The 26,784-nt window shown below is 38.0% G+C and overlaps 1 protein-coding gene across 3 annotated transcripts in view; it reads left to right on the forward strand.

The window, feature by feature from the left end:
* The window catches only part of Prkg1 (protein kinase cGMP-dependent 1), a 1,198,874-nt gene that overhangs the window by 1,152,834 nt on the left and 19,256 nt on the right, over positions 1-26,784 (forward strand). For all 3 annotated transcript variants that reach the window (XM_052187297.1, XM_052187287.1, XM_052187307.1), the window contains 3 exons: positions 17,729-17,868; positions 19,277-19,366; positions 25,527-25,668. In XM_052187297.1, the coding sequence (XP_052043257.1) occupies positions 17,729-17,868; positions 19,277-19,366; positions 25,527-25,668 (372 nt within the window). The remainder of the gene's footprint in view (positions 1-17,728; positions 17,869-19,276; positions 19,367-25,526; positions 25,669-26,784) is intronic.

Here is a 26,784-nt window from a genome sequence, read left to right on the forward strand (position 1 = left end):
TTGGTTTGGTTTGGTTTGAACTGAGAAGCTTTTCTGGCTCTAACAAATGCTTAGATTCTTCCCACTATGGCCATGAGACAAAAGAAGTAGATGTGTTTCTTAGTTTCCTATCTAGTTTCTGTGATAGATTACCCTGACCAAAGCACTTTAGAGGGAGAAAATGTTTGTCTGGCTCCCAATTGCAAGGTACAGTCCATCATTGCAGGTAAATCAAAGCAGCAGGAACACAGGCATACAGCTACTGTCAAGGGCAAAGAGCAGGGAGGTAGTGTATGCTTGCCTGTTTTCAGCTTTCTCACTATAACTCAATGCAGGAGTTCCTGCCTAGGAAATGGTGCTGCCCACGATGGGCAGATCTTCTCACCTCAATGGATAAAATCAAAACAAGCCCAGACAGAGGCCCAGAGGCTGGGCTGTTCTAGAGAGTGCCTCACTGAGACTTTTTTCCAGGTGATTCTAGATTGTGTTAAGTTGACAATTAAAACCATCCCAAATCCTCAACTTAAAAAACAAAACAATGTTCTAGGCCACTGAGATGGTTCAGCAGGGAAAAAAAATGGGGAAAGTCTGAAATCTGACCTTGATCCATAGTAAATGTAGAAGGTAAGAACTGATTCCATGAAATTGTCCTTATTACCTCCACAAGCACACAATGTCATGGCATGAGTGTGCCCTAACATACCATATACAACACACACACACACACACACATACACACACACACACACATACACACACACACACACACACACACAGAGAGAGAGAGAGAGAGAGAGAGAGAGAGAGAGAGAGAGAGAGAATATTTTTTTTAGTTTGTAAGATTTAAGAAGCTGAACTACATAATACAGAATGGCTGCAATGGTTTAACTCCTTAACCATAACAATGTTATCTCATTGTTTATGCCAAACATTCAGATTCCCCTTTCTCTAAATCTTTGTGATTCCTATTTTTGTGGTTAAATGGCTGTAGAGGAAAGATAAGCAAACAATGATAAAAATATGAAGTTAGATATTTGGAATTTCTGTTACCAGCTTGGTCATTTTCTTAACCTGTTTTCCTTTTCTGTTAAATTAAGATAAAAATAGAAATTGTCCTTCATGAGATTATAATGATTAAAAGAAATAGAGTCACCACAGTACTATAATATATTATCTTTGGTCAATGCATTTCAATGTTATTAATTTTCCCGTAATGATAATTGATACTTATTATCAAAATGCACTCATGATAGCCATCTTCACTTATCACCCCAGCTGTGTTCACAGAGGAATAGAACAGTTTATCTTTTTTCTCTCCCCATTGATAGGTCACATTTCTTCTTTGAGTAAAAGCCTGAGGTCTGGAGACCTTCTGTGATAGATGCCATTACATTACCCTGAACCACTAAAGCTTCTTAATTTCTAATCTACCATGAAGAATGACAGGAAGCAGTTTTCAATCTTCCAAAGCCACCCTGTGTGCACCTGAAGTAGCCTCCTTTTATTTATCCATTTCTCTTCTAAACTGCCAAGTCAAACTCTCAGAAAGGATTGGGTTTCAGCGCAGAACACTGGCTGACAGCCATTTGCCCCGTAACCTTTTTAAACCATGATATCCTAAATGGGCAAATTAGAGTCAGGCGCATGCTGAAGGGGTGTACTTAGGTATCGCTAATCCATTTTGTAAAACCAGTCTTTGGATCCTGAAGTTGGAGTCTCTGAGGAGCAAGACAGTAGTGAGTTATAGAGCCACACGTGTGTAGTAGAGTCCTGTATTCTTTGCAATGGCATCCAGGCCACCTGCTCGGCATTCCTTAAGGCTTCCTTGGTATGCACTTCAAAGGCTAGCCGGCATGGAGGGCTATGTAAAGCAACTGGGAACAAAATAGACAGAGTTGGTTAAGCAGGAAATGAAGTGATAAACTTGGTACTCAGTCACCAGAGTCTCATTTCATCACTCTTACAGGAGAGGAGCTTAATCCCAAAGGGAAAGAAAGCCCTAGTAAGAGGAACCATTCCAAGAGCTCCCATTGTGGACCCACAGTGCAGTGAGAGGGAAGAGGTGTGGCTTTGCTGGGTAGCAGGGCTCTCCTGTGTTCTGACATACTCAACAGAAATTGGAAACTACAGTTTTGTGTAATTTGACACAATCTTTGTCCAGCTGTACTCTCCCTTGCACAAGATTTACCATGGAATTACTTGTTTTGTTTCTAAAATAAAATTTAAAAATAAATGTGATTCATAGTACTAACTCCTAAAGAGGAGAAAGGCATTTAGCTAACTAATGAAGGTTCAGTCCAAAATACACTAATAGAGCAACATTTGGTCCAGAACAAAAATTCTCTGATTTATTTTTTTTCTTTCATTTTATTACATCATTTTAGTGGAATAAACTTACAAACAAAACCATGTGAAACCAGCTAGATTCAGGTAGCCCCTAAGCAAACATATAGCCGGTTCCAACACCAAAGTCTTACAGTGACCTTTTCTGCACAGTGAGAATGGCCGTTTTGAGGCTCTGGGTCTTCATTTTGGTCTTTTACCCTTTACTGTCAATTATATTTTTCTGGTTTATCCACCAGAATAAAAGAGAAATTCTATGACAGGGCTTAAACTAGAATACCTCACCCCAATCAAAATGACAATCAAATGTTGGGAAGGATGTCAGGATGGGGAGAGGAACCCTCGTTCACTGCTGGTGAAGGTGAAGCAGGCAGAGCCACTGTGGCAGTCAGTTTGGGAGACCCTCAAAAATTAAAAATAAGACTACCATGTGAGTCAGATACTCCTTGGGAAAATGCCTAGAGAACTCCATATCCCACTATATAGCAAGAATCACACAACCAGGTTTAATTGTTGCTGTATATACAGTAACACAAAAATGGGACCAGCATGTCCATCAACCAATGAATAATGAAAACACATACATACAAACATGCATGTGTGCACATAAGTGCACACATGCGCATACACAATCACACACACATACACAAAGTGGAATATTACACAGATGTAAAGAAAATTGAACCATGAATTACAGGAAAATGGATAGATAGAATGCACCCAAATTCAGAAAGATAAAAAATTCACATATTCTTACTCATATATGAATCCCAGCTTGTAGTGTGCACATGTTCATATGCAGACTGTCAAGTGTGGATGCACTTTAACATTTAGAATGGAGACCAAGGAAGGATAACAGTAGCTGATATAGAAGGACAGACTCCTAGCAAAAGGACACAGGACTCATGAACGAAGATAAAAAGCAAATTGTTATACTGATTTCAACAAAGCTAGTTTCTAAGCAGAAAAAAACAGAGCAAAATCTAGCTGTCCTTTGACAGACGCAAATAAAGAATGGATTAATCTGCCATGTTCCTATAGGATATACATTCAGTTCTGCATCAATAACTGTAACATAATTCAGGCTCCATGGAGGATAGAAAATACAATTAACATACATTAATTAATACACATCTTTTGAATTTATGGAAATGTATATACTATCTATGCATTGAAGTATATTTTTCATGAAAATTATTTAAAATTAGTATCCTTTTTTAAATTATCTTTAATTTGTTTTTATAGTTCCGTCATTAACCCCATCCAGGTCTGCCAACCCACAGTTCCTCATCCCATTCCTCCTCCCTCCTGTCTCCAAGAGGATGTTCCCCTCCTCACATCTATCCACCCCCTGCCACCAGGTCTCTCCACTCCCTGGGACCTCAAGTCTTGCAAGGGTTGGGCATCTTCTCCCTCTAAGGCCAGACCAGGATGTCCTCTCCTGTATGTGTTGGGGTCTCAGACCAGCTTGTGTATGCTGCCTGGTTGGTGGCTCAGTGTCTGAGAGACCTTAGGGGTCCAGGTCAGTTGAGATTGCTGGTCTTCCTATGGGGTCACCCTTCTTCTCAACTTCTTCCAGCCTTTCCCTAATTCAACCACAAGGGTCCCTGACTTCAGTCCAATGGTTGGGTGTAAGTATCTGCATCTGTCTCAGTCAGCTGCTTGTTGGGCCTCTCAGAGGATACCCATGCCAGGCTCTTGTCTGTAAGCACACCATAGCTTCAGTAATAGTGTCAGGCCTTGGAGCCTCTCCTTGAGCTGGAGATGCCAATTTGGGCCTGTCACTGAACCACATTTCCCTCAGTCTCTTCTCCATTTTTGTCCCTGCAGTTCTTTTAGATAGGGACAATTCTGGGTCAGAGTTTTCGACTTTGAGATGGTGTTTAGTCAGGGTTTCTATTCCTGCACAACACCATGGTCAAGATGCAAGTTCAGGAGGAAAGGGTTTATTCAGCTTATACTTCCACGCTGCTGTTCATCACCAAAGGAGGTCAGAACTGGGACTCAAGCAGGTCAGGATACAGGAGCTGATGCAGAGGCCATGGAGGGATGTTACTTACTGGCTCACTTCCCCTGGTTTGCTCAGTCTGCTCTCTTATAGAACCCAAGCCTACCAGCCCAGGGATGGCACCACCCACAAGGGGCCCTCCCCCCTTTGATCTCTAATTGAGAAAAGGCCTTACAGCTGCATCTCAAGGAGGCATTTCCTCACCTGAAGCTCTTTTCTCTGTGGTAACTCCAGCTTGTGTCAAGTTGACACACAAAATCAGCCAATACAGATGGCAACACCATCCCTCCACTTGATGCCATGTCTTTCTACTGGAAGTGGACTCAACAAGTTCCCTCTCCCCACTATTGGACATTTCATCTAAACCATTCTTCCTTTGTGGGACATCTGGGTTGTTTCCAGCTTCTAATTATCACAAATAAGGCTGCTATGAACATAGTGGAGCATGTGCCCCTGTGGCATGGTGGAGCTCTTTTGGGTATATGCCCAAGAGTAGTATAGCTGGGTCTTCAGGTAGATCTATTTCCAGTTTTCTAAGAAACCTTGAGATTGATTTCAAGAGTGGTTGTACAAGTTTTCAATCCCACCAGCAATGGAGCAGTGTTCCTCTTTTTCCAGATCCTCTCTAACATGTGTTGTCACCTGAGGTTTTGATCTTAGTCATTCTGATTGGTGTAAATAAACCAAACAACCCAACCAAAAAATGGCTTATAGAACTAAACAGAGAATTCACAACAGAAGAATCTCAAATAGCTGAGAAGCACTTAAAGAAATGTCCAAAGTCCTTAGTCATCAGGGAAATGCAAATTAAAATTAGTATCTTAAACTAACTCTTTTCCCTTCCAGACTTAGATGTGATCCTAGAAAAATCTGTCTAAATTTAGGAGCACTTGAATGTATTTCTCCATGGCTTAAAACAGTTCATCTCAAAGTTAGCATTTACATAGCATATATATTTTTGTTTCTTAACATCATAAATTTACTTCTTTTTCCAGGCTAATGTATGGACATAACACATTCAACACAAATTCATCTATATCTCGCTCCTAAAACACCCAAATAATCTATCTGGACTGCAGCAATATCAGACATTTTTCTAGCCTTTGAAAATTTTTTGCTTCTTGAGAGGATATGAGTAACTAGTTGGTGGCCAGCCTGAGCTAAATGAGACATTTTCTCTAAACAATTAAAAGGCTAACTGTGTAAACTCCAGCATGGCTCTGCCTTCCATTCATTATACAGTGACTGACAGACTGGTTGGGCACCACTCCCAGAAATAAGCATCACTTCCCTTCTTACTCAGTTCACTTTATTCCCAAATGTAGTACTCACCCATAAAAGTTTTATTTAAACACATTCAAAAGAGAATCCTATCCATAAGGAGGAAAATGGTCCCTCTGTGTATGTTGGTAAGGAGGAAAATTGCCATAATCTTTAGCTAAAATGAAAGTAGGTTTTATGATAAGGATATTTCAATATGAGCAATAAGTTTAATCTTACTTTCTGTAAAAGTATAAAACTTTTAAGGCTGTATGAATTGGGTGGATTTATCAATTAAATACAATTTCTACACATATGTTTAATGTATTACCAATTAATAATAGCTCCTCCACAGTAGCACACCTCCCCCGCCCCCCAGTAGTCAATTACATACAGCTTATTGGCCTGAAGACTGTCGGAGTCAGGAGCTTTTATGAGCCAAGTGATTGATCTGTTTTAAATTTTTGTTTCACAAAGACGGTTTCTTTTAAGTATAGCCTGTAATTTTGCAGTACACCTTCCCTCCCTCTGTCAAGGAATCCCCTTCCCCTCTCCTATGCTTTCTCCCTCCATCTCTTCTATTTTCACATGCACATACTCACACACTAACACACACACTCACACACTCACATGCACACGCATGCGCAAGTGCACACATACACACACACACTCACATGCACATGCACGAGCGAGTGCACACACACACACACACACACATGCACGCACATGATTTTATGTCTCTATAAAGAATTCTAATGCCTGTGATAGCAATAACACACACTATTCACCTGTGTCTTTTTATTTCATTTCACGTGTCTGTTAGTTGCACTGATTCTACAGAAAATGACACATCTTTTCATTCTTCTTTATGACTGGGTAGCTTTGTTGGATATAAGCACATATTTTCTTTATCTCTTCATCTATTGACAGATAGGCTGTCAATACCAAAGGCTGATTCCTTAACTTGGTCACTGTAAACAGTGCAGTAATAGATATGTAGGTATCTCTGTTCCATCTTGATGTAGAGTCCATGAGGTGTATGCACAGAAATGGCACTGCTATGTTATTTGGAAGTCTGTTATGGGTTTTCTGTAGGTTCTTGCTTATGATTACCAGAGGCTGTGTTCCCACCAACAGTATTTAGATTCCCTTTTCTACACACTCTCACTGGAGAGTTGTTGTTCTGAAGAGTTCTTACCTATGCCTATAGAGTGAAATGTTTTCCTTTAACAGTATTAACATTTGGGGGCTTATATTAAGGTCTTTGATCTATTGTTAATTGATTTTTAAGTGGAAGAGTTAGTGACCTGGCTTCATTCCCCACCTGATGACTATCCAGTGTTGTCTTTCTCCAGAGTATGTTTCTGACTGGAGTTGTATTATTTTACAAATGGGACCACTATTCTATTCCACTGATATTTTTAATGCTAATACCATGCTGGTTTTGTTACTATTGTTCTGTAATATGACTTAAGTCAGGGGTGGCAATACCCACAGTGTTATTTTTTTGCCGAAGATTATTTTGACTATCCATGATCTTCTGTGCTTCCAGATGAATTTTAGGGTTGTCTTTTCTAGTTCTGTGAAGGATATCATTTGAGTTTGATTGCAATTGTATTGAATCTGTAAATCACTGTTAGAAAAGCGGCCATGTTTACTCTATTAACTGCTGACTGACAAGCATAGGGGTCTTTCCATGGAGTGTCATCCTCTATTGCATCACTTACCCTTTCCCTTTCCTCCCTCCAGCACTTCCCAAGTGCCTTCCCTTGAGCCCCTCCCCTTCCGGCTCACTGTCAAATTGTTAGCTTCTTTTTCTCTCATTATTGTTATATACATTCATATCTATGAATGTATATGTATACACAAATATATAAATACAATCTGATAATTCATTTTGGTGTGTGTTGTGTTTAGGGCTTCAGAGCTGAGCATTTTGTAGTGTCTAATCAATAATGGAGGCTCATCCCTGGGAATTGCCTATAGTTCTTTGTCTAGGTAGATCCCCATGGAAACTTTATTCCCTTCTATGTGAGCATGTCCATGGATATTGCCATTGTTGCTGTCCCATTTATTAGGCTGTTTCTAAGGGATAGTGTCTAGCAACTGCCTTCCTGTTATTTTTGTCTCTTACAATTTTTATGCCCTCTCTTCTGCATTGTTTCCTAAGCATGAACTGTAGTGTAGATCTATCTATTGGGGTTGAGGTATGCAATATCCATTAACTCTTCCTTGGCTAAGTTTATTCTTGTCTATATTTTCTAATACCATGAATGGGATTATTTGTCTAGTGTCTTTCTCTCTATATATATTTGTTATATAGAAAGGGTACTGATTTTTGTGTGCTGATTCTATATTCTGCCTCTTGGCTTAATGTATACATCAGTTAAGTTCTAGTGGAGTCCATCAGGGTCTCATGTACAGGATTGTATTATCTGCAATAAGGGCCATTTTACTTCATTTATATACCATTGTTCCTGCCTTATCACTTTCCTAAATCTTCAATAACTGAACTGAGAAAGAGAAAGTAGACATTTGTATCTTGTTCCTGATTTTAGTGAAATGCGTATAGGTGTATTGATACAGTCTTTATTGTGTTGAGATGTATTTTCTTCCTATTCAGTGTTTAATCCAAGATTTTTATCATGAAAGAATGTTAGCTTTATCAAAGGTCTTTTCTGAATATGCTATTTTGATCACATGGTTTCAGGGTTTGAGACCATTAGAGTATTGTTTTACATTCTTTGATTTGCTCTGTTGAACCATCATTGTAAGCTAATGAAACCCCTTTGGTTCCAGTAAATAATCTTTTGATGTAAAGTTGAGTTCAGTTTATATGAATGTTTTCTTCCATGTTTGATATGCCTATTATTCTGTAATAAACATTCATTCTCATTCTGTCTCTCCCTCTCCCCATTCTCTCCCCTCTCTCCTGTTTCTCCCTCTTTTTCCTCTTCCTGTCCTCCCCAAACACACCTCTCTCCCTTTCTTCACCTTTCTCCTCCCTTTCCCCATTCCTCCATTTCTTTCTTGGTGGTCTCTTGTCTGGTTTTGATAAGAGTATAATAGTGACTTCATAAAATGGGTTTTACACTGTTTCTGCCTTTGAGTTTCACAAAGTAGTCTGTGCAGCACCGGTGTCAGATCTCCTGAAGGTCTGGTGGATTCAGTCATGAGTCTATCTGGGTCTGTCTTTTATGTACATGGGGGTGGGGGCAATACTCAGCATGCTCAGGGAGTCAGGCTTTGTCCTCAGTATGACTCCAAGAATAAAAGACTATCTGCAGAAGCAACCACAGTCTATGGATAGGCCTACTGTGACAATATAATCATAAACTAATTTTAAAACCACACTTCTAAATCTAGTCATTTTGAGATGGTAAATAAGCAAGAATGGTCTAGTATGATAAGTATTACTAGTGGTAGAAAGGAGATAAAATAATTAGCATGGAGCTGGAAATTGGTGTCAGTGTGATGGAGAAAAACACAGAAGAAAGGACAGTGGGGGAATTAATAAAGACAACATAGGGCATTAAGGTAGCTCAGGCTGAAGAAGAATGACTACGCAGAAGTACAGAAATGTAATCAGACCATCTAAAACAGAAACAGGGGGACCCCAAACACCAGCCTGCAAAGGTCTAGTAAAAAGTAAGCTAAGGGAAGAAGAGGGGCAGAGCTGCTCTTTTTTTTTTTTTTTAATCTCAAGCATGTCTTTACTTTCTGCACATATTCATTCTTTTTTTTTAATCAGGTATTTGCTTTATTTACATAGGCCTTGTGACTAGAATGCAAATCCTTCTCCAGAGTTACCTAGCCACTTGCAAGAAAGATAGTTGAATTTGACAATGAGATTCTCTCTTTTCCATGTCAACACATTTTCAGTCTTCAAGAAGAACAAGTGAAAGCAACTGAACTGTCCATATTGGATCCTCAGTTCCACATGGTCTTAAATTGTGAGTGTGTTTTAAGTAATGAGTGGAACAGGAGATGGAAAAAGACAGTTTATGGTGATCACTACTTGGGCTGATAGAATCCTTATCATTAAGAGCTGCTGAGGAATATAACACTAACTTATAGAATAGAAGCTTTCTGGGCACCTCCATCATGCTCTCTTTCATGACTGCAGTAAATATGCTCTGCCCGGTGGATATGAGAATACAGTGGTTTGCCAGAGTCAAAATGAGTCAAATCATTGTCCTAAAGTTCTTTTCATTCCCTAGGAAGGAAAACTCCTTTAAAGTCAGACACATTTTGCCAGAGCTTACTATTTCATCTTTACTGATTTAAAATGTGCAAAATGTAAAATGAAACAAACAAAACAAAAACAAACAAACAAACAAAACCACACATTTACAGATATCCATTTTAGTTAACATGCTCAAATATGTTAGAAATTCTGGTACAAGTGACAAGTTTTATGTAGCACATAAGTCTTGGATTGTTTACATGTCTTGTCTGACTCAAGATACCTGTAAGTCTGGCCTATGGCTATCTCCTAGTGCAGAATGGGGGCTATAGGAGGTCATGTGAACTTGCAAGAAAACGTGCTTTATATAATCATATAATATTAAAAAACATTGATGGGGTGGATCTGGGAGGAGTTGGGAGGGCAGATTGGGAAGTCAATGAAATCAAAATATCTTGTGTGAAATGTTCTTAAAAGAATGAGTAGAATTATTGCATTAAAATATGTAAAAATGTTACTAAAGTGCTATCAAAGAACTACTGATTTGACTGGGTCATTTATAAGGAATTTCATAACAGTTACATATATTCAAGCTAAATTGACTCATAATCCCCCTTTTTAGAAATTACAAGTCTTGAATCTGTGTGGATTTTTAAACCTGTATCAATTTTCACAAAATTGGAGTAAAAAGAACTACATTTTTAGCAAATGGGGGTAGTGTCTGAATATATATTGAAGATAAAAAGAGAGGCACAGAGGGAAGTGCCTTTCTGACACATAAGTTTTTAAACTATGAGCTACATATTTAGTTTGTATCATAATAAAGGAACTAGAAATTATAGAGAAGTAATTTTCTGATTTTCCCACTTTTAACATTCTTAAACAGCTTCATTGAGGTATAATGTGCACACCTCAACATTTTCTACCGTGCACATACAATTCAAGGAACATTAGTATTGTTTAAAAAGAGCCCTGTTGCCTCCCTTCCACCCCAGCTCCAGTCAGCCATGTGTCTGCTCTCTTTATCTGAAGTCTTGCCTTTCCTGGCACACAGTTTCTTACACTACAATTTTGAATTACACTCAATGTTTTGTTTTCCACGCATGTGATTATAAATCCCAGAGAATGACACCATGCCTCTCTTGCCTCTTGAATTTAGGATAATGCTTCTAATTTCTCTGCACTCGGCTCTGGCTGTGTTCCTATCTCACCTGCAGCATGAGGCTTACATTGTTTCTTGGACGTGTACTCTATGGGCAGTGCCTGACTGGCCTGCAAAGTGTTTAGTGGAGATTACTGGAAAATGGTGGTGAACAAAATCTGACGCTTATACATTTACAGGCTAATGCTTTGTTTGCTGGGTTCCCAGTTGTTGGTGGTTTTATTAAGGCCTTTAGATCGCTCCATGGCATCTTCTCTAAGGACTAACTGTAAATGGAGTGGAGTGAAACGCTGTAGCAGTTTGGCACAGGGAATCTTCTCACTTAGGTTATGTTTCTCTCAGTGTATCTATCTTGGGCTTGCTTTTCTCTCTATTGTAGAAAAATCGTTTATTACTATAGGGTCATTAAGTCATCTCAGTTTCTACTAAGTATGACTTACTTAAATCACACGATTGCAAGAATGTTCCTAGTTCTTTTATAAAGTCACTTCTTCCCTGATTTAAAAAAAAAAAGCCAATTTTTCAAAACAAAAATCCAACTACTATGTCCTGTGTAATAATACAAGTTACTTGCTTAAAAATTTGTGCTATTTTTTTAGAGGAAAAAAATGTTTGCCATTTCTATTTTGCACTTATAATTAAGAAGCCTCTGCCTACATGACTCTGTATTAATGTTCTTGGAAAAGATTTGGGTGCTGAATGCAGTTGAAACTAAGTAGTTTTCTTAAGTGTGGTTGAGACAACACGCACACTGTACGCTATGGCCACCTCTTCCAGTGGCTTGTAGCTGTTTCCTTAAGTCTCACTGCTATTACCTCCTTCAGATATCTGCCCCTTTTCTCTGTCTGAAGGCATTCCTTGTCTCGGTTCTCAGCCAGTGTTTGTTTGAAGTGGTTAGTCGCACTTCCTTCTGTACATTCACTTTATTTAGAGAGTAAAGTCCTTGTGGTATGAGCATCTATGATCTTAAAAATCACTTCCCAAACTTTTTACTGTTGACTTTTACATCTTTACTTAGCAGCACTAAGGTAGACTGGGACAAGAATAGGAACAGACACAAGTGACAATCAGTGTGTGGCATTGTCCCATACAAACCCACTCAGCTCTGTGATGCCACCTCAAAGACTAAGGAATTCCCTTATCTCTCAGGGCTCTGACAGACTTATGAAGAACTAAATTATTGGCTTCTATACAGAAAAGAACTCGAGGACTATCAAGTTATGAAGCATCAGAGTTAGCAAGATATTTCAATCCATATGTTAATTTGAAGGTTAAGAGAAAGAATGGTACTCAGAAAAGAAACAAACTGTGCCCAAGTGTGAGGATGGGCTTCTCAGGGGGAGATTCTGCCTCATCTTTAAAATAGTCACACAGAGGATTCTGGTGACATTTGAAGCTATCACCTTCAAAGGGTTGCTTAGAAACCTATGTGAGCATCATTTGATATGTGAATTGTGTCTTGGGTATTCAGAGCTTCTGGGCTAATATCCACTTATAAGTGACTGAATTCCATGTGTGTTCTTTTGTGATTGGGTTACCTCACTCAGGATGACATTATCCATTTCTACCCACTTGCCTAAGAATTTCCTGAATTCATCGTTTTTAATAGCTGAGTAGTATTCCATAGTGTAAATATACCACATTTTCTGTATCAATTCCTCTGTTGAGGGACATCTGGGTTCTTTCCAGCTTCTGGCTATTATAAATAGGGCTGCTATGTCCTGGAAAGGCTCAATGCAGTGGTGTAGGGGAATACCAGGACAGGGAAATGGGAAGGAGTTGATTGGGAAACAGGGGGAGGGAAGAGGGATTATGGGACTTTCAGGGAGGGGGGACTCCAGGAAAGGGGAAATCATTTGAAATGTAAATAAAGAATATATTGAATAAAAAAGAAAGGAAAAAACAATAAAAAATAAAAAAGAAAGAGAAGAAAAGAACCTATGTGAGATCTTATTGTAGTTCCCATGCACTGGATAGAATTACAGCTGATCTTAGATCACAAAGATTACAGGGGCAATTAAGATGTTTTTTTCTGTAAACAAAGATTAGACTTGTTTGAGAGTCCCAAAAAATATCCAATGAAACGAAGGAATCCCTACTTTTGACCATATATATTCAGGACTTAAGACTGACTCATTGCTATTTCAACATAAATTTTATAGATAGATGATAGATAGATAGATAGATAGATAGATAGATAGATAGATAGATAGATAGATAGATATAGATAGATATAGATAGATATAGATATATAGATATGTGGATATATGAAAGAAATGTTATCTCTATGTTGATAACTTTTCAGAGCAAATATTGTGCTGAAATTCTTGCTACTCTGCTGGCAAAGGCTTTGAGAAGATTCTGGAGTGAGATGCTCCTTTCACGTGCTCATAAGTTCCTTTGCCCTGCTCCATAGTGGCACTCGGTCTGTAGGAGCACATATGCTCAGTGTTTTGACAAGAATTGCTCATTAAACTAAGGTTTACATGAAACATAAAGATAAGGACAGTTAATAGTCACCAAATGATGGCTATATTCTATGTGGTCTTATGTCAATCTCCAAGGTTAGCTTTGTGAATTCCTCCTACTACCGAGATGGGAAAGCAAACAGAAAGATTATGAAGAACTTCCTTCTACAAGAGGCTGAAACACAATTGAGAGTCAAACCAAGGTAGTTAATAACAGACTATTCACCCTCAGCCAGTGCATAGCTCTGATGTCTAGAAAGTTCAGAGTGAATACTAGGGAAGATAAATCTGTGACCAGTCTTGGCCAACTGGGGCAGAGAAGAGGTTTAGACAAAAGGAAGGAGAAATATAAAACTACATTTCTTTTTTCTTGCCCACTTTTTTCTGAACTTAGCACTAATCTTTTATTTTGGTGGGTGGACTACTTGATAATAAACAGCATCATCAGTATCACCAGCATCACCATCTTCATCTCAAATTTTTACAAGTAGACCCTGTAACTAATCAGGCACAAAAGAAATAAAGAAGACAAACTTAAGTCTGATTTCAAACTTTTGTGCATCAAATTTAACCTGTATTAAACACATTAACTTGGGCTTATGAAATGCAGTTCAAACTGAAAAAGGAATGAATTATAGCAAATTCTTAATGAAATGAATAGCATGCAATTGCTCAAAACTTGCATAGATTTATATGCTCCATGGTCGTGCAGTATCTTGTTTCTCATTGTATCTGTGGGCATTGAATAGGACCAGGATTACTTTGAGTGCATCACTCAATAATATCAAATAGCTGTTATAATTAAAAGGGGTTTTAAAGTAACTGGAATTGACCCTGGAGACTCATATGCTCAGTAAGCACAGTACTACTGAGATATATTCCCAGCGCTTAGAAAATGTATAAATTATTTCCACAACTAGAGTTTAATTTCCACAACTTATAAAAATAAAATACATTAGTTCTGTAAATTTTAAGCAACCTAAAAGTTTAAAGGCAATAGTAACTAAAAATATTCATAAAAGAAAAATTATTGAGGACATGTTGCTGACTGCCAGATTGACCTTTCATACAAAAGTCTTAGAAATATGTATAGGTAGACATATACTCATTTGCACATACACTCTATGGAATCATAAAATATATACTGCCTTAAAACTATTACTGTTTATTCATATATTTTAATTATTGTTCTGTCATCAGTTTTGTAGCTGCATTGCATGGATATCATTTAATTTATTTTTCCCAAGCTCTTATTGATGGATATTAGACTGTTTCTGGTTTTTCTCAAAGAGCTGATGTTGATTGAAAGATCCATGAATGGCCTTTGGAAAGTTGTGGGTTTGCCAGAAGGGTTCTGGTGAGCACATTAGTTGGGTGTTGTTCAGGGAATTACCATAATCAGGAGACTCTCTGTGTTGTGTTAGCTCACAGTGGTGGTTCTTAGGCACTCTCACTTCCTAGGTTAAGAATCTAGAATTTGGAGCTGGATCGATGGCTCAGCAGTTGAGGAGCATCAACTGTTCTTTCAGAGGACCTGAGTCTGAATCCCAACCACCCACATTAGTTGTGGGATGTAGCTTACAACCACCTGTAACTTCACCTCTGAAGATCAAAGACCTTTGTCCTCTGTGTGGCCTCCAGGGGCACCCACACCCACATGCACAGACACAAACGCATATATATAACTAAAAATAACAAGCCTTAAAAGATACTGGGATTCAATTGACTTCTCATGAAGGCAGCTCCCTCTCCATCTTCGTTAACCACTTTCTGCCCATTTTGGCTTTTTTGGTGACTCAGGCAATCCACTGTGTCCCAAGCCCACTGGGGACACCATAAATGACTACTAGGTAATAATTCATTTTTTCTCTTTCCTTTACTTTTTCATACATTTGCTTATTTTTATTCTGTGTGTATGCATGTTTATATGTGGAAGGGTCTGCATGCCATAGCACATATGTAGAAATCAAAGGATAATGTTCAGGAGTCAGTTCTCCCTTCCCACTACGTGTATGTGTGTGTGTGTGTGTGTGTGTGTGTGTGTGTGTGTGTGTGTGTGATTTCCAAGGACTGAACTCAAGCTGTCTGGATGGGCAGAAAGCACCTTCGCCTGATAGGCCATCTCATTTTCCCAAATGACCAGACTGTTGATGGGGACAACACCCATATTGAGTAATGAAGATACACACCAATAAGTGGTTCAATTTTTCACATAGTCAGAGTTCGCATATCCCACTAAACTCAGATTTGTAAACATCTATCCTTATACTTTCATTTAGTTTTATATCCAGGTGAAAATCTGTGTGTACTTACAATGCCTTGGCTCCAAATGTCCTGAATATGAACCCAGTTCTGCCAGTTGGTAATTCTGCAAACTTAGATATCTAACACCTGTGTGTGCATAGCTTCAGCTTTGGGTTTTACCAGTTTACCTGACTAGTTATATTAAATCCACTTATGCCAATTTCTATGAAAAGACAGAATTTTTTAAAGCAACAGTTGATTGTCCTACTTGATATAAACTGCCACACAGGGAAGGAATGGAAAAGCCTTTAAGAGTGTAGGGGGATGCTAGGGTGGTGAGACAGGAGGGGTGGGTGGGTGGGTGGAGGAGCACTCTCATAGAGGCAGGGGGAAGGGATGGAATGGGGAGCTTGAGGAGGGGAAACCAGGAAAGGGAACAACATTTGAAATGTAAATAGATAAAATAACCAATAAAAAAAAATGCCAAGTCATGGACATTACCTCCTATATGATCACAGTAATTCTACAGCAATTGCTGTGTTGCCTTTGGCAAAAATTAGGGCTTGTAGCAGTTATGCAACTAAGATGGGTCAGAACCAGAACCTAAACCTGTGGCTCTCAATGCTGATCTCTTTTTGCTACCCTGTAGAGAAATGAAAAGTCAGTGTTATCAATAAAGAAAACAATGTTTAAGCTGGATATCTGAGCTGCACAGGATTCTCTTTGTTATCTGAATAAGACGACATTTTCTCTCTTCTTGGAACATTTAGAATTTTATTCTTCTCACGAACAGCTCATTTGTCATTCCATTTTCTTGGTAGTCCAGATTCCCTTTAAAAGTGAAACATCTGAATTCATTTGAAGCATACCAATCTATCATTTTTAAGGAGTTTCACAGAGAGATAAACTAGAGGGTCTTTGGTTGTTGTAGCTGTTTTCTTGTAATGTTTTTCCCCCTTTAAATGGTCACATAGATTCACAAACACAAACCACACTATTTGATGTGTCCACTCATTTTGTGTACAGACAAGTCATGTAATAACTCATTAAACCTGTAGATCAAGAAGCAAAGGATTCAGAAGTCAGGAAGGAGAGACCTATGCTTCAGCCAAGACTTGCCATGTTATTTCTCTGAAGCTTTATTTTGGGTCTGAATAATGTTGCTGTGGGGTTCCAGTGCTCAAGAAGTCTCAGTGAGAGCTCCCTTGACTACTGTTAATTGACCACCTCCATCATGGCCTTTCTCACCTTACTAGTCTCCTTGTTGACTCTTTTGTAAGCATGAGCATACACCTGTAGCCCACATAAGAGAAGGTACTGAGGAATCCAGCCTCCTCCATAGGCACAGTGGAGCTAAATAGTCTGCATGAGATGCCAGATCACTCTATTGCTCTTCAGTGGATAAGCCCAAGGAGTAAGATTTAAAATCAAAGGAGATTAGTACCACCAAGCTTAATGGAGGAAGGAAAAAGTGGTTTTCAAAAATTGGGGGGGGGGGGACGTTGTTTTATATATTTCACTTTGTTTTATGTATTTAAACTGGAGGCAAGGAAAATATAGCAAAATAAAATGGATAATAGCAGTTATGACATATGCCTTTCCAGTCCCAGCAGGGACCAGGGTTAATTGTTAACCTTAACCCTAGAAATGTTTGTGAATGAGGACTGTAAGGAGGATAAAGTCTCAGGTGGTCATGTGATCATACTTTCCCAACAGCATATAAAATAGAATTGAAAATAAAATTAGACATTTTTGATAGAGAACAACTTGGTATTATACTCAGACTTATTATATGAAATAAAATGAAACATGAATTCTTCAAATTCCGATGGGCACAAAATTAATTTGGAATGTAGTTAGTTGAAACTTGTATGATCCCGCACAGTGAGATTTGAGGACGGTTGTACCTTGCAGCTTGAAAACTCTGCCCTTCTATCAAGGATATCCCCTGAGTGACTTGGGTGGTAGTTGGGGGTTATTAGGCCCTGTGTGAACCTGTTAGTTTTAGGACAACAATGTGGTCTGTCACATTAAGCCTAGAGGTTCTCGCTCATGTGTCCTTTCTGCCTGTCTTTAAGGTCCAGTTGAAAAGTGAAGAATCCAAAACATTTGCAATGAAGATCCTTAAGAAACGCCACATTGTGGACACGAGACAGCAGGAGCACATCCGCTCAGAGAAGCAGATCATGCAGGGCGCTCATTCTGACTTCATTGTGAGGTAAAGGCACACCCCTGACAATGGATGCGCCAGCTTCACGTGGCAAATCAACCAAAGCTCTCTCCTTCATGGTGTCACCCTTAATGTATTTATTTCATGTCCACACACATGCACACATATACTCACACACACACACACACACACACAACTTGAGAAAATTGTTTGATTTCCTAAGAATAAAAAGATTGAACTTATATTTTTCAAAAGAATCATATTCTCGTGTCCTTGGAAAAGGATATTTTTTACAAAATAGATATCAAATATTAGCATTTCATTTCTATCATAGCTTGAGAACACATGAAACAAATACCAAATCAGACTAGTTAAATGTTTTGAAGAATTTATTTATTTATGTATATGTGTAGAGTATACATGTGTTCATGTGCATGTGTACACACACACACACACACACACACACGTGTGGGGGTTTACAGGTGAATAAATGTGTGTGTGGAAGCCAAAAACTGATGCCTGTGTCTTCTTCAGTCACTTGGCACCTTATTTTTTGTGACATGATCTCTCAGTGAATCAGGGCTCATTCATTTCCTGGACTGTCTGTCCAGTGAGCTCCAGGGTTCTGCTATCTTCAACCACTGAGCACTAGGCTTATAGATGTTTTCTTGTCTTTTCTTTTTTATGACGAAATGGCAGCTAGTCTGTCCACTTCAGTAGTTCCATAGCACTAAAATGATAATGGACAGTTTTTATATGCAGGAGAAATATGTATAGCTAATTTTCCAGTAACACTCGTAAAATGTTAAGATATAAATTTAAGTAACTATTCACAACCTATATTTATGAAAAATTATATACTTTATATCTATATACCATGTGCATGTGACCACTAAGTTTTGCTCAAGGCCATGACTGAAATATCAGCCAAATCAAGAAACTCTCGCATGCACACCCATTTGGACTAGTCCACTCTGGACGCTTCCAGTACCATACCTTATAAGAATCATCCATGGGGACGCTGGCTTCCTGTGGACAGGAGTGCCCTTCACTCTCATTGCAAAATACCAAGACTAGCAAGTCAAAACACTGCAAGCTGAGCACTTGTATTTATGATAAGGACATCATAAATTATCTCTTTTGTGTATTTTGAAATACTTAATGCAATATTGTCAACTATGCAAGTGGAACACCAGAACTTAGGCCTCTAGTATCTCTGTAACTTTGTACTACAAATATGTGATACATGTGCTTAATACTCTGGTTTAACTATTAAGCAGTACATATATGCATTAAAACACCTTATTATAGCATATACATTCATATATATGTGTGTGTATGTATATATATATATATATATATATGCTTGTCAATTAGATAATTCACCAACCTTAAAAATGAATGTTTTAAAGGATACTACTGTTCATACTTTTGTTTTTCTGCTTACTGTTCACAGGCTATACAGGACATTTAAAGACAGCAAATACTTGTATATGTTGATGGAAGCTTGCCTAGGTGGAGAACTCTGGACTATTCTCAGGGATAGGTAGGAGATTTCAATCTTTTCTGCCATGTTTCTAAAAACACATTGACACATGATGATCTACAAAAAAAGAAACTATTGTTAGCACACATACAATTATATTGATATTTTACAAATGCTTATATTTCCCATTGCAAAAATGAGACATCACCAATAGCATATAGAATTTACCATAAGGTATGTAAAACTTTGTAACTAATGGTATAGGTTAAGTCCACCTTATGAATGATCAGTAGGACCATATGCACATCACCCAGGCCTTAGCGAACAGTGATGGCTGGAATCATCTGACTCTCTACACCTGGAATTTCACCCTGGGCTTTAACCTGGGTTACTGGGAGCAGCATCATAACGGCAATCTGGGTTACCTGTTGCTTTAATTGCACTACAGTTTTAGATGGTCATCCTCTCTACCATTTACCAGAATACATTTTTCTCTATTTTTTCATAGCTCTGTTTTGAAACATGGGTTCACTCTGTTGTCCTTTAGAGGCTGGTGACGCTAAAGGGAAAAAATTAATCCACTTACTTGCACCTTTTCATATAGACAATTTGATTTGCCCTTCTGCTCTTCCTTGGGAGGTAAAGTTTATCTGGAGAGTATACAGTTGCTTCTCTGAATTATTTTTTAAAAAAAATTTGTCTCCATTTTTCATGTCATTTTCATTTTTTGGTTGTTGTTTTCAAGACAACAACTTTGCTTTCCTACAAATAAATAGTTTTTTGATCATTCAAAAGTCATTGTGTACCCCCACCCCATGTTAGCAGTCAAATCTAAATTCTTACATTTGCCAAACAAATACTTTTCCCACTAAGATACATCCCCAAATATTGGATTCTTGCAAAGGGTCTATGTGCTACAAGCTAGCTGCCTTGAACCTTTGATCCCTGCTCCTCTGTCTTCAGAGTGCTGGTATGGTGGGCAGGTGCTGTTGTCTTTTCACTTTTAGAAAACACATCCTTATAAAAAATTATTTTCTTATTTTTTCCAGCCTAGCCTTCAAGCTTTTCTCCGGTGGATAAGCACCACTCCCAAATTTAACTAGAGCTAGTTATGAGACTCATGTGCTTCATCTGAATTTTAAATAGTTGGGGTTTTGTTTTATTTTGTTTTTTAGATAGCCCAGGTTAGAACAGGGGTTCCTTACAAAGTCTTTAAGTTCTTCTTTCTAATGCTATCCCATGTATGTTTTTGTATCTCCATACAGTCTCTCCAGTCAGGCCTTTGGTCCCAGTGGCCTTACTCACATATATATGTTAAGTAGACCACTTTCTGTTGTGTTATAATCTAATACAGTAATACTTTGTTTGATGTGTTAACTACAAGTTAAAATGAAGCACACAAAGAAATCTTGTTGATACAGGATCAGGTCAACATCTGCACTAAGCTACCATATCAATGCATAGTCCTGTAGTGTTGTTAGTTAATAATTGAGGCATGATTTTTGTGACAGGCATGGTGATAGCAGCCTTGGATATACTCTGATAAATAGGATAGATGTGGGTCCCACTCCTCAGAACTTGCTGACTATTACACCAAGTTAATGTTTTGACCAGTGAATTAGCACCTAACATTATTCATGTTGTTCTACATTTTTAGTTCACTACTGTGTGTGAAAACTTTTCCCTATTTTCTTTTCATTAAAACAGGAAGTTTGTAGGTAGAATAAAACAGGAAAATATAATAAGTTGTATAGAAGAGGGACCAGCTATGTTCTCAGAGCTCTGTAAAATTGGTATTAAGTTCCTTTATTAGAACAATAATCATAAAAACAGCACTAAAACTCAGCCTGCAATAGTATCATATATCCACTCATCAATATTCAATTGACTTTTGTAAGGAAATAACACCTCATGTTTTTTTTCTCATGCCACTTGAGATTACAGTTCATGTGCCAGACTGAGTTTCTGAGTAAGCTACACTCTGATTCAGCAGGATAAGAAAGGGTGACTGTGAAGAATTTGGTTCCCTTGGGAGAATTGGATGGATAGACAATAACAGTGCAGATTCATTCCTCTATCTCCAGGGGCTGTGTTCTGATCCTCCCTTTTCCCTCCTCCGAGGCATCCTTGAGTTCTGCATACATGGTTGCTATGTACCCCTAGGGAACTTGATATGCATGACTGGGCTTAATGTAGAACAACAAAGCCTCCTTAGTTCTCTGATACATTCCAAAAATGTGAACCCTCCATTAAAACTATGGAGCCATTACATGGAAAGCTATGATAAATGTATAGACTTGGACCCATTTCTCTCACTCATTCTCTCCTTCTGTATACATATATAATCTTATACATAGTCTTACTCATCAATTGTACATATATTTATTTTACCTTCTCAAGAAAATGCTAGGAGCCAAGTCTGTTTGCTCATTTTTGTAACTCCAGCTACTCAGGAGGCTGAGGGGAGAATTCCAAAGTTAATCTAGACAATCTTAATGATTCCTTGCCTCAAATATTAAAACAATAAAAAGTAGCTTTAGAGATAGCTCAGTGATAGAGTGCTTGCATAGAATATAAAGATTTCAAATTTCAAATCTTTTGATGGTGTCCTTTGCTGTACAGAAACTTTGTAATTTTATGAGGTCCCATTTGTCAATTCTTGATCTTAGAGCATATGCTATTGGTGTTCTGTTCAGAAACTTTCTCCCTATACCGATGTCCTCAAGGGTCTTCCCCAGTTTCTTTTCTATTAGCTTCAGAGTGTCTGGCTTTATGTGGAGGTCCTTGGTCCATTTGGATTTGAGCTTAGTACAAGGAGACAAGGATGGATCAATTCCATTCTTCTGCATGCTGACCTCTAGTTGAACCAGCACCATTTGTTGAAAAGGCTATATTTTTTCCATTGGATGTTTTCAGCCCCTTTGTCGAGGATCAAGTGGCCATAGGTGTGTGGGTTCATTTCTGGATCTTCAATCCTGTTCCATTGATCCACCTGCTTGTCACTGTACCAATACCATGCAGTTTTTAACACTATTGCTCTGTAGTATTGCTTGAGGTCAGGGATACTGATTCCCCCAGAATTTCTTTTGTTGCTGAGAATAGTTTTAGCTATCCTGGGTTTTTTGTTATTCCAGATGAATTTGAGAATTGCTCTTTCTAACTCTGTGAAGAATTGAGTTGGGATTTTGATGGGTATTGCATTGAATCTGTATATTGCTTTTGGCAAAATGGCCATTTTAACTATAATGATCCTGCCGATCCATGATTGAAAAAAATGAACAAACAAATAGAAAAGAACTTGGTCAGTCTGTTCCCTTGTTCTCGTGTGTCCAAGGAAATGAATCAGTTTACCCAATAGCCTGGCCACCCTATTTTATAATGGGTCATAACCCTGCATATCGTAAGCCTGTAGATGTATGTTCTCACTAATGATTGCTGCCACTTGTTAATGATGCCTAGCCTCATCTGATAAGATACTTTGTCTTTGTTACATTCTGACATCTCAGGATCCAGTTTATGATAAGCTGTATAAATACTGTGATATATATATATATATATATATATATATATATATATATATATCCTCTGCTTCTATCAAATTGTCGTAACTCCCAAGGAACACATGAAAGCCTGTTTGCATAGTTTGACTTGAAGTGATAGCACTGTCAAAGCACAATTTACTATTTCAAAGAGCTACATAGAATAAATGATTTCTTTCTTTGAGCAACTCTCTATAAACAGCTGATAAAATAAGCTTTCACTTCTATTTAGATCAGACTGACATTGCCATTACAAATTCTAATTGTAGTGTTTTATTTTCAGCAACTCTAATGCTATGCTCTGTGACTGCATTCAGTGGCCTTGATCAAATATTTAATGGTGTAACAATGTGCTACTGATACATTGTTTGCATGTGCTTGTCATATTAATCTCTCAAAGTTTGAGGCTAAGATCCCCTTAAACCTTTAAAATAAGTCACAAATATACTTATATGTGGTATATACTCAATATAGATAGTTGAAAGAACTATCCAGAACCTTCTAAAGTCCAAAATGGCTCAGAACCAGGATAGGTACCTCTGAAGAAAGGAAGTAATTGATCTCTGGATTCAAACAAACTATGCAGTGTGTAATCTTCTAAAACCCCATTAATGGACTGTTTTGATTAGCCTTACTCTGGGATGTTTTATGTTCAGGGAAACTGAAGTCATATACAACAGAAGTGTGTACATATCCTTACTAGTTAAAGTAAAACATATGTTTTCAAAGAAATGTTCTATTCTTGGTAGACAAACATGTTCAAACTCTATTAAGTGCAAAGGAGAAAAGTATAATTCAGGATAATGCTCTAGTCCCTTTCTAGACCCCAGGGTTGTAGATTGTTTTAGATCTGACTAGGTTATCTACTTGTTAAAGGGTAATTATAGCCTAAGGAGCACCATCCACTCCCTGCTTTGTATGTGGTTCTTTCCAGAGACCCTTTCTTGCCTCCTTTGAAATTCACAGTTAAGTTACTCAGAAATCACTGGGATGGTGATTTCTCACTAATGAGCTAAAGTTATGACACTTAGAGTAGATGTCACCATTCCTAGAGTTTAATTTAATCTTGAGTTTTATTTTTAAGATTTGTGTTTGAGATAAGGGCTCTCTAAAGTCCAGGTTGGCTTGTTGCCTCAGCCTCCCAGGATTACTGTTATATGCTATCTTGCCTCCTTTATCTGTGTTTGCTTTAGTAACTACTCAGGAGATATACAAGGTAACTGAGTCCGTGCAGCTGAAAGTACTACTTCTAAATGCAAATGTCCTGCAAGACATCTACACTAGCCTTGGAATTGCAGATGAATTTTATAAATATGCAGGCATATCTCACTCATCTTTTTGTTAGACTTCACTCTTCAGTTTTAAAAAGGAGTGCCATCAAAATTCCAGCAGGCATCGGGGACCTGCCAGTGAGCAAGCACCTGTCCTATTGTTGAGTGGACATTAGCTGAAGTTGTAGTAGCTCCTATTTCATGGCCGCTACTCCAAGAGCTGATAAAGTTTATGCTAGCAGCCATAAATTCTGAAGTCATTCAATCGAACCTCAGTACTTGAGAAAGAACTAAAAGAACATGCTTATCCTAAGTCCAGAGAATAAACAAATACAGAGATTCCTCTCTAAAGACCAGGAATGAACTTAGAGGTATCTTTTAGCATTATTATAATTAATAAAGTTACATGTTTATATATAGACACAGATGAGAGGTAGAAAGAAAATGTGTTCTTGTTAAATGTTGGAGTTTAACAGTTCCTTCTAGTGAAGTTTCTCTTCTAGTTGTGTTTTATTCCATTTCCTCCTACTGATGCAAAGGCAATGATATAGAAGGTAGATACTGTCTGTCTTAATGCAGAAGACTCAGAGATCTAACATGGCAGATGAGATGATATGCGCAGTGTTACAGCTCTATGACGTGCAGTGTTACACTCTAGAATATGTGCAGTATTACTCTCTAGGACATGCGCAGTGTTACACTCTAGGACATGTTCAGTATTACAGCTCTAGGACATGGTTCTCTGCAAACACTGGTCTCTTTCATTAACATATTCGCAAGAACCATACCTACACCCTTTAGAAAGATCCATATATAAATGGGCTAAAGTAACCATGAACAAATTCATATATTTAAGTTCATATATGTATGCATGCTTGCTATGGAAGGTGGATATCTACTGTTTAATATAAATTCTCCTTTGGATTAGAGATGTAGCTAAATGGTAGAAGGCTTGCCTAGTGTATGTGAAGAACTGGGTTTGATTCCAAGTAACAAAGAACGAACAATTAATTAATCAGATAATCTCTCATTTGAAAAGCAAACTGTCAGTAAACAAGTTCTAATATAGGACTCATTCTCCTGCCCACAGCTCAGACTCTGCATTTTTTATTTAGCAGTGGGATGTTGAAAGGAAGCCACAAAATCCATGAAAACTTAGTATGCTACTGATCCCTTCCTGAGCCTTCCAGGAAGTAGGATTTAACTGTCCCACTCGTAATGGCAAAGAATGTTTGGCTTGAACCTCAGATGCTTTTAAAAGCCTAATGGAGTGGAAATCGTGTAATATGGATTCAGTTAGACACTGGTCTCTGAGCCAACTTTGGTGCAGAAATATAATGAACTCACATACACATGAATTCCTGGAGAATGAATCACTCATCCAGTTCTTGTTCTATTTTCCATTTTCAGGGGTTCATTTGAAGATTCAACGACCAGATTTTACACAGCATGTGTGGTAGAAGCGTTTGCCTATCTGCATTCCAAAGGGATCATCTATAGGGACCTCAAGCCAGAAAATCTCATCCTCGATCATCGAGGCTACGCCAAATTGGTCAGTGTGTGCACACGTGGGTTGTGTCTTGAAGGTTAAAAGTTCTCGTGTTCATTTGTTAACAGGACAAAAATCTATTTTCCATTCCAATGTTATAAATTCCTAAAAGCAGTGTTAGCACTGGAGTTTTTAATTAAAATGTATTTCAAATTATGTAAAGTATTAGGAAAAATTAAATTGGCGAGGTTTGAATTAATAATAGCCCCCAAAGCATGTGTTCTAACAAGTGTTAGAAAATGCCCCCATTGGCATATATTCATAGTCCTGAAAGCATGCATGCATATATATATAAATTCTGAATTTCTAAGCAGCTTTCTGCAATGGAAATTAGTGCTATACACGACCATGAACATTTTGTATTTGGTATTTAAGAATAATGCTCATGAAAAATGAGTGAGTTCTGAGGTAACATTATCTAGGTTATGCTAATGGTAATGGCACTATCAATTGGCTAAGAGTTCTAAAGAGCTACTGTATAAGCAAAGTTCTTTCATTTAAAAATGTTCAGCTTCTAAGAGCTCTGGACCTGTTGGCGCTTGTTTCTAGTTGTAAACTTTTGGAATTGTTACCCAGGCATGAATTTTAGATAACATCCAAATCGATGGCATGTAACTGTTTGCATCTAAACCAAATCACATTACAAAAAGGGGGCTTTCTGTGTTTGCAGCTCCTTCAAAAATGTTCCATTAAAAAAAAGAGAGATAGATTTTGGTTTTTCTGCTTGTTTACTGGGGAGGGGGACAGAAATGCTCTCTTCAGTGTGTCACTTGGCTCCTTCGAAAGTAAACCTTCTTCTTATATATTCAATACTAGAGCTGTGAACTTCGTAGTGAGCTTCATTCATTCATGCATGAATATTCTGTGAAAACTTTTCCGATGACCCACATATGCCTCTTTAAAAGACAAATTCTGTCTTTATACCACAGCCACTATTGGCAAAGAAAAAGAAGTAGGAAAAGATGAACAGTGTTTAAGAAATAAGCTTTTCTTTTAGTGATTTCAATTTCGTCCATGTTCAGGTTTCACTTTCTCATTGAAAGTGAATTTGAACAGGGCATCTGTGTCTACAACATACATAATTCCTTTTAGAAGACAGGGCTGTAATGAATTATTTTT

This window comes from Apodemus sylvaticus, chromosome 1 (assembly GCF_947179515.1).
Source record: "Apodemus sylvaticus chromosome 1, mApoSyl1.1, whole genome shotgun sequence".
Lineage (NCBI taxonomy): Eukaryota > Metazoa > Chordata > Mammalia > Rodentia > Muridae > Apodemus > Apodemus sylvaticus.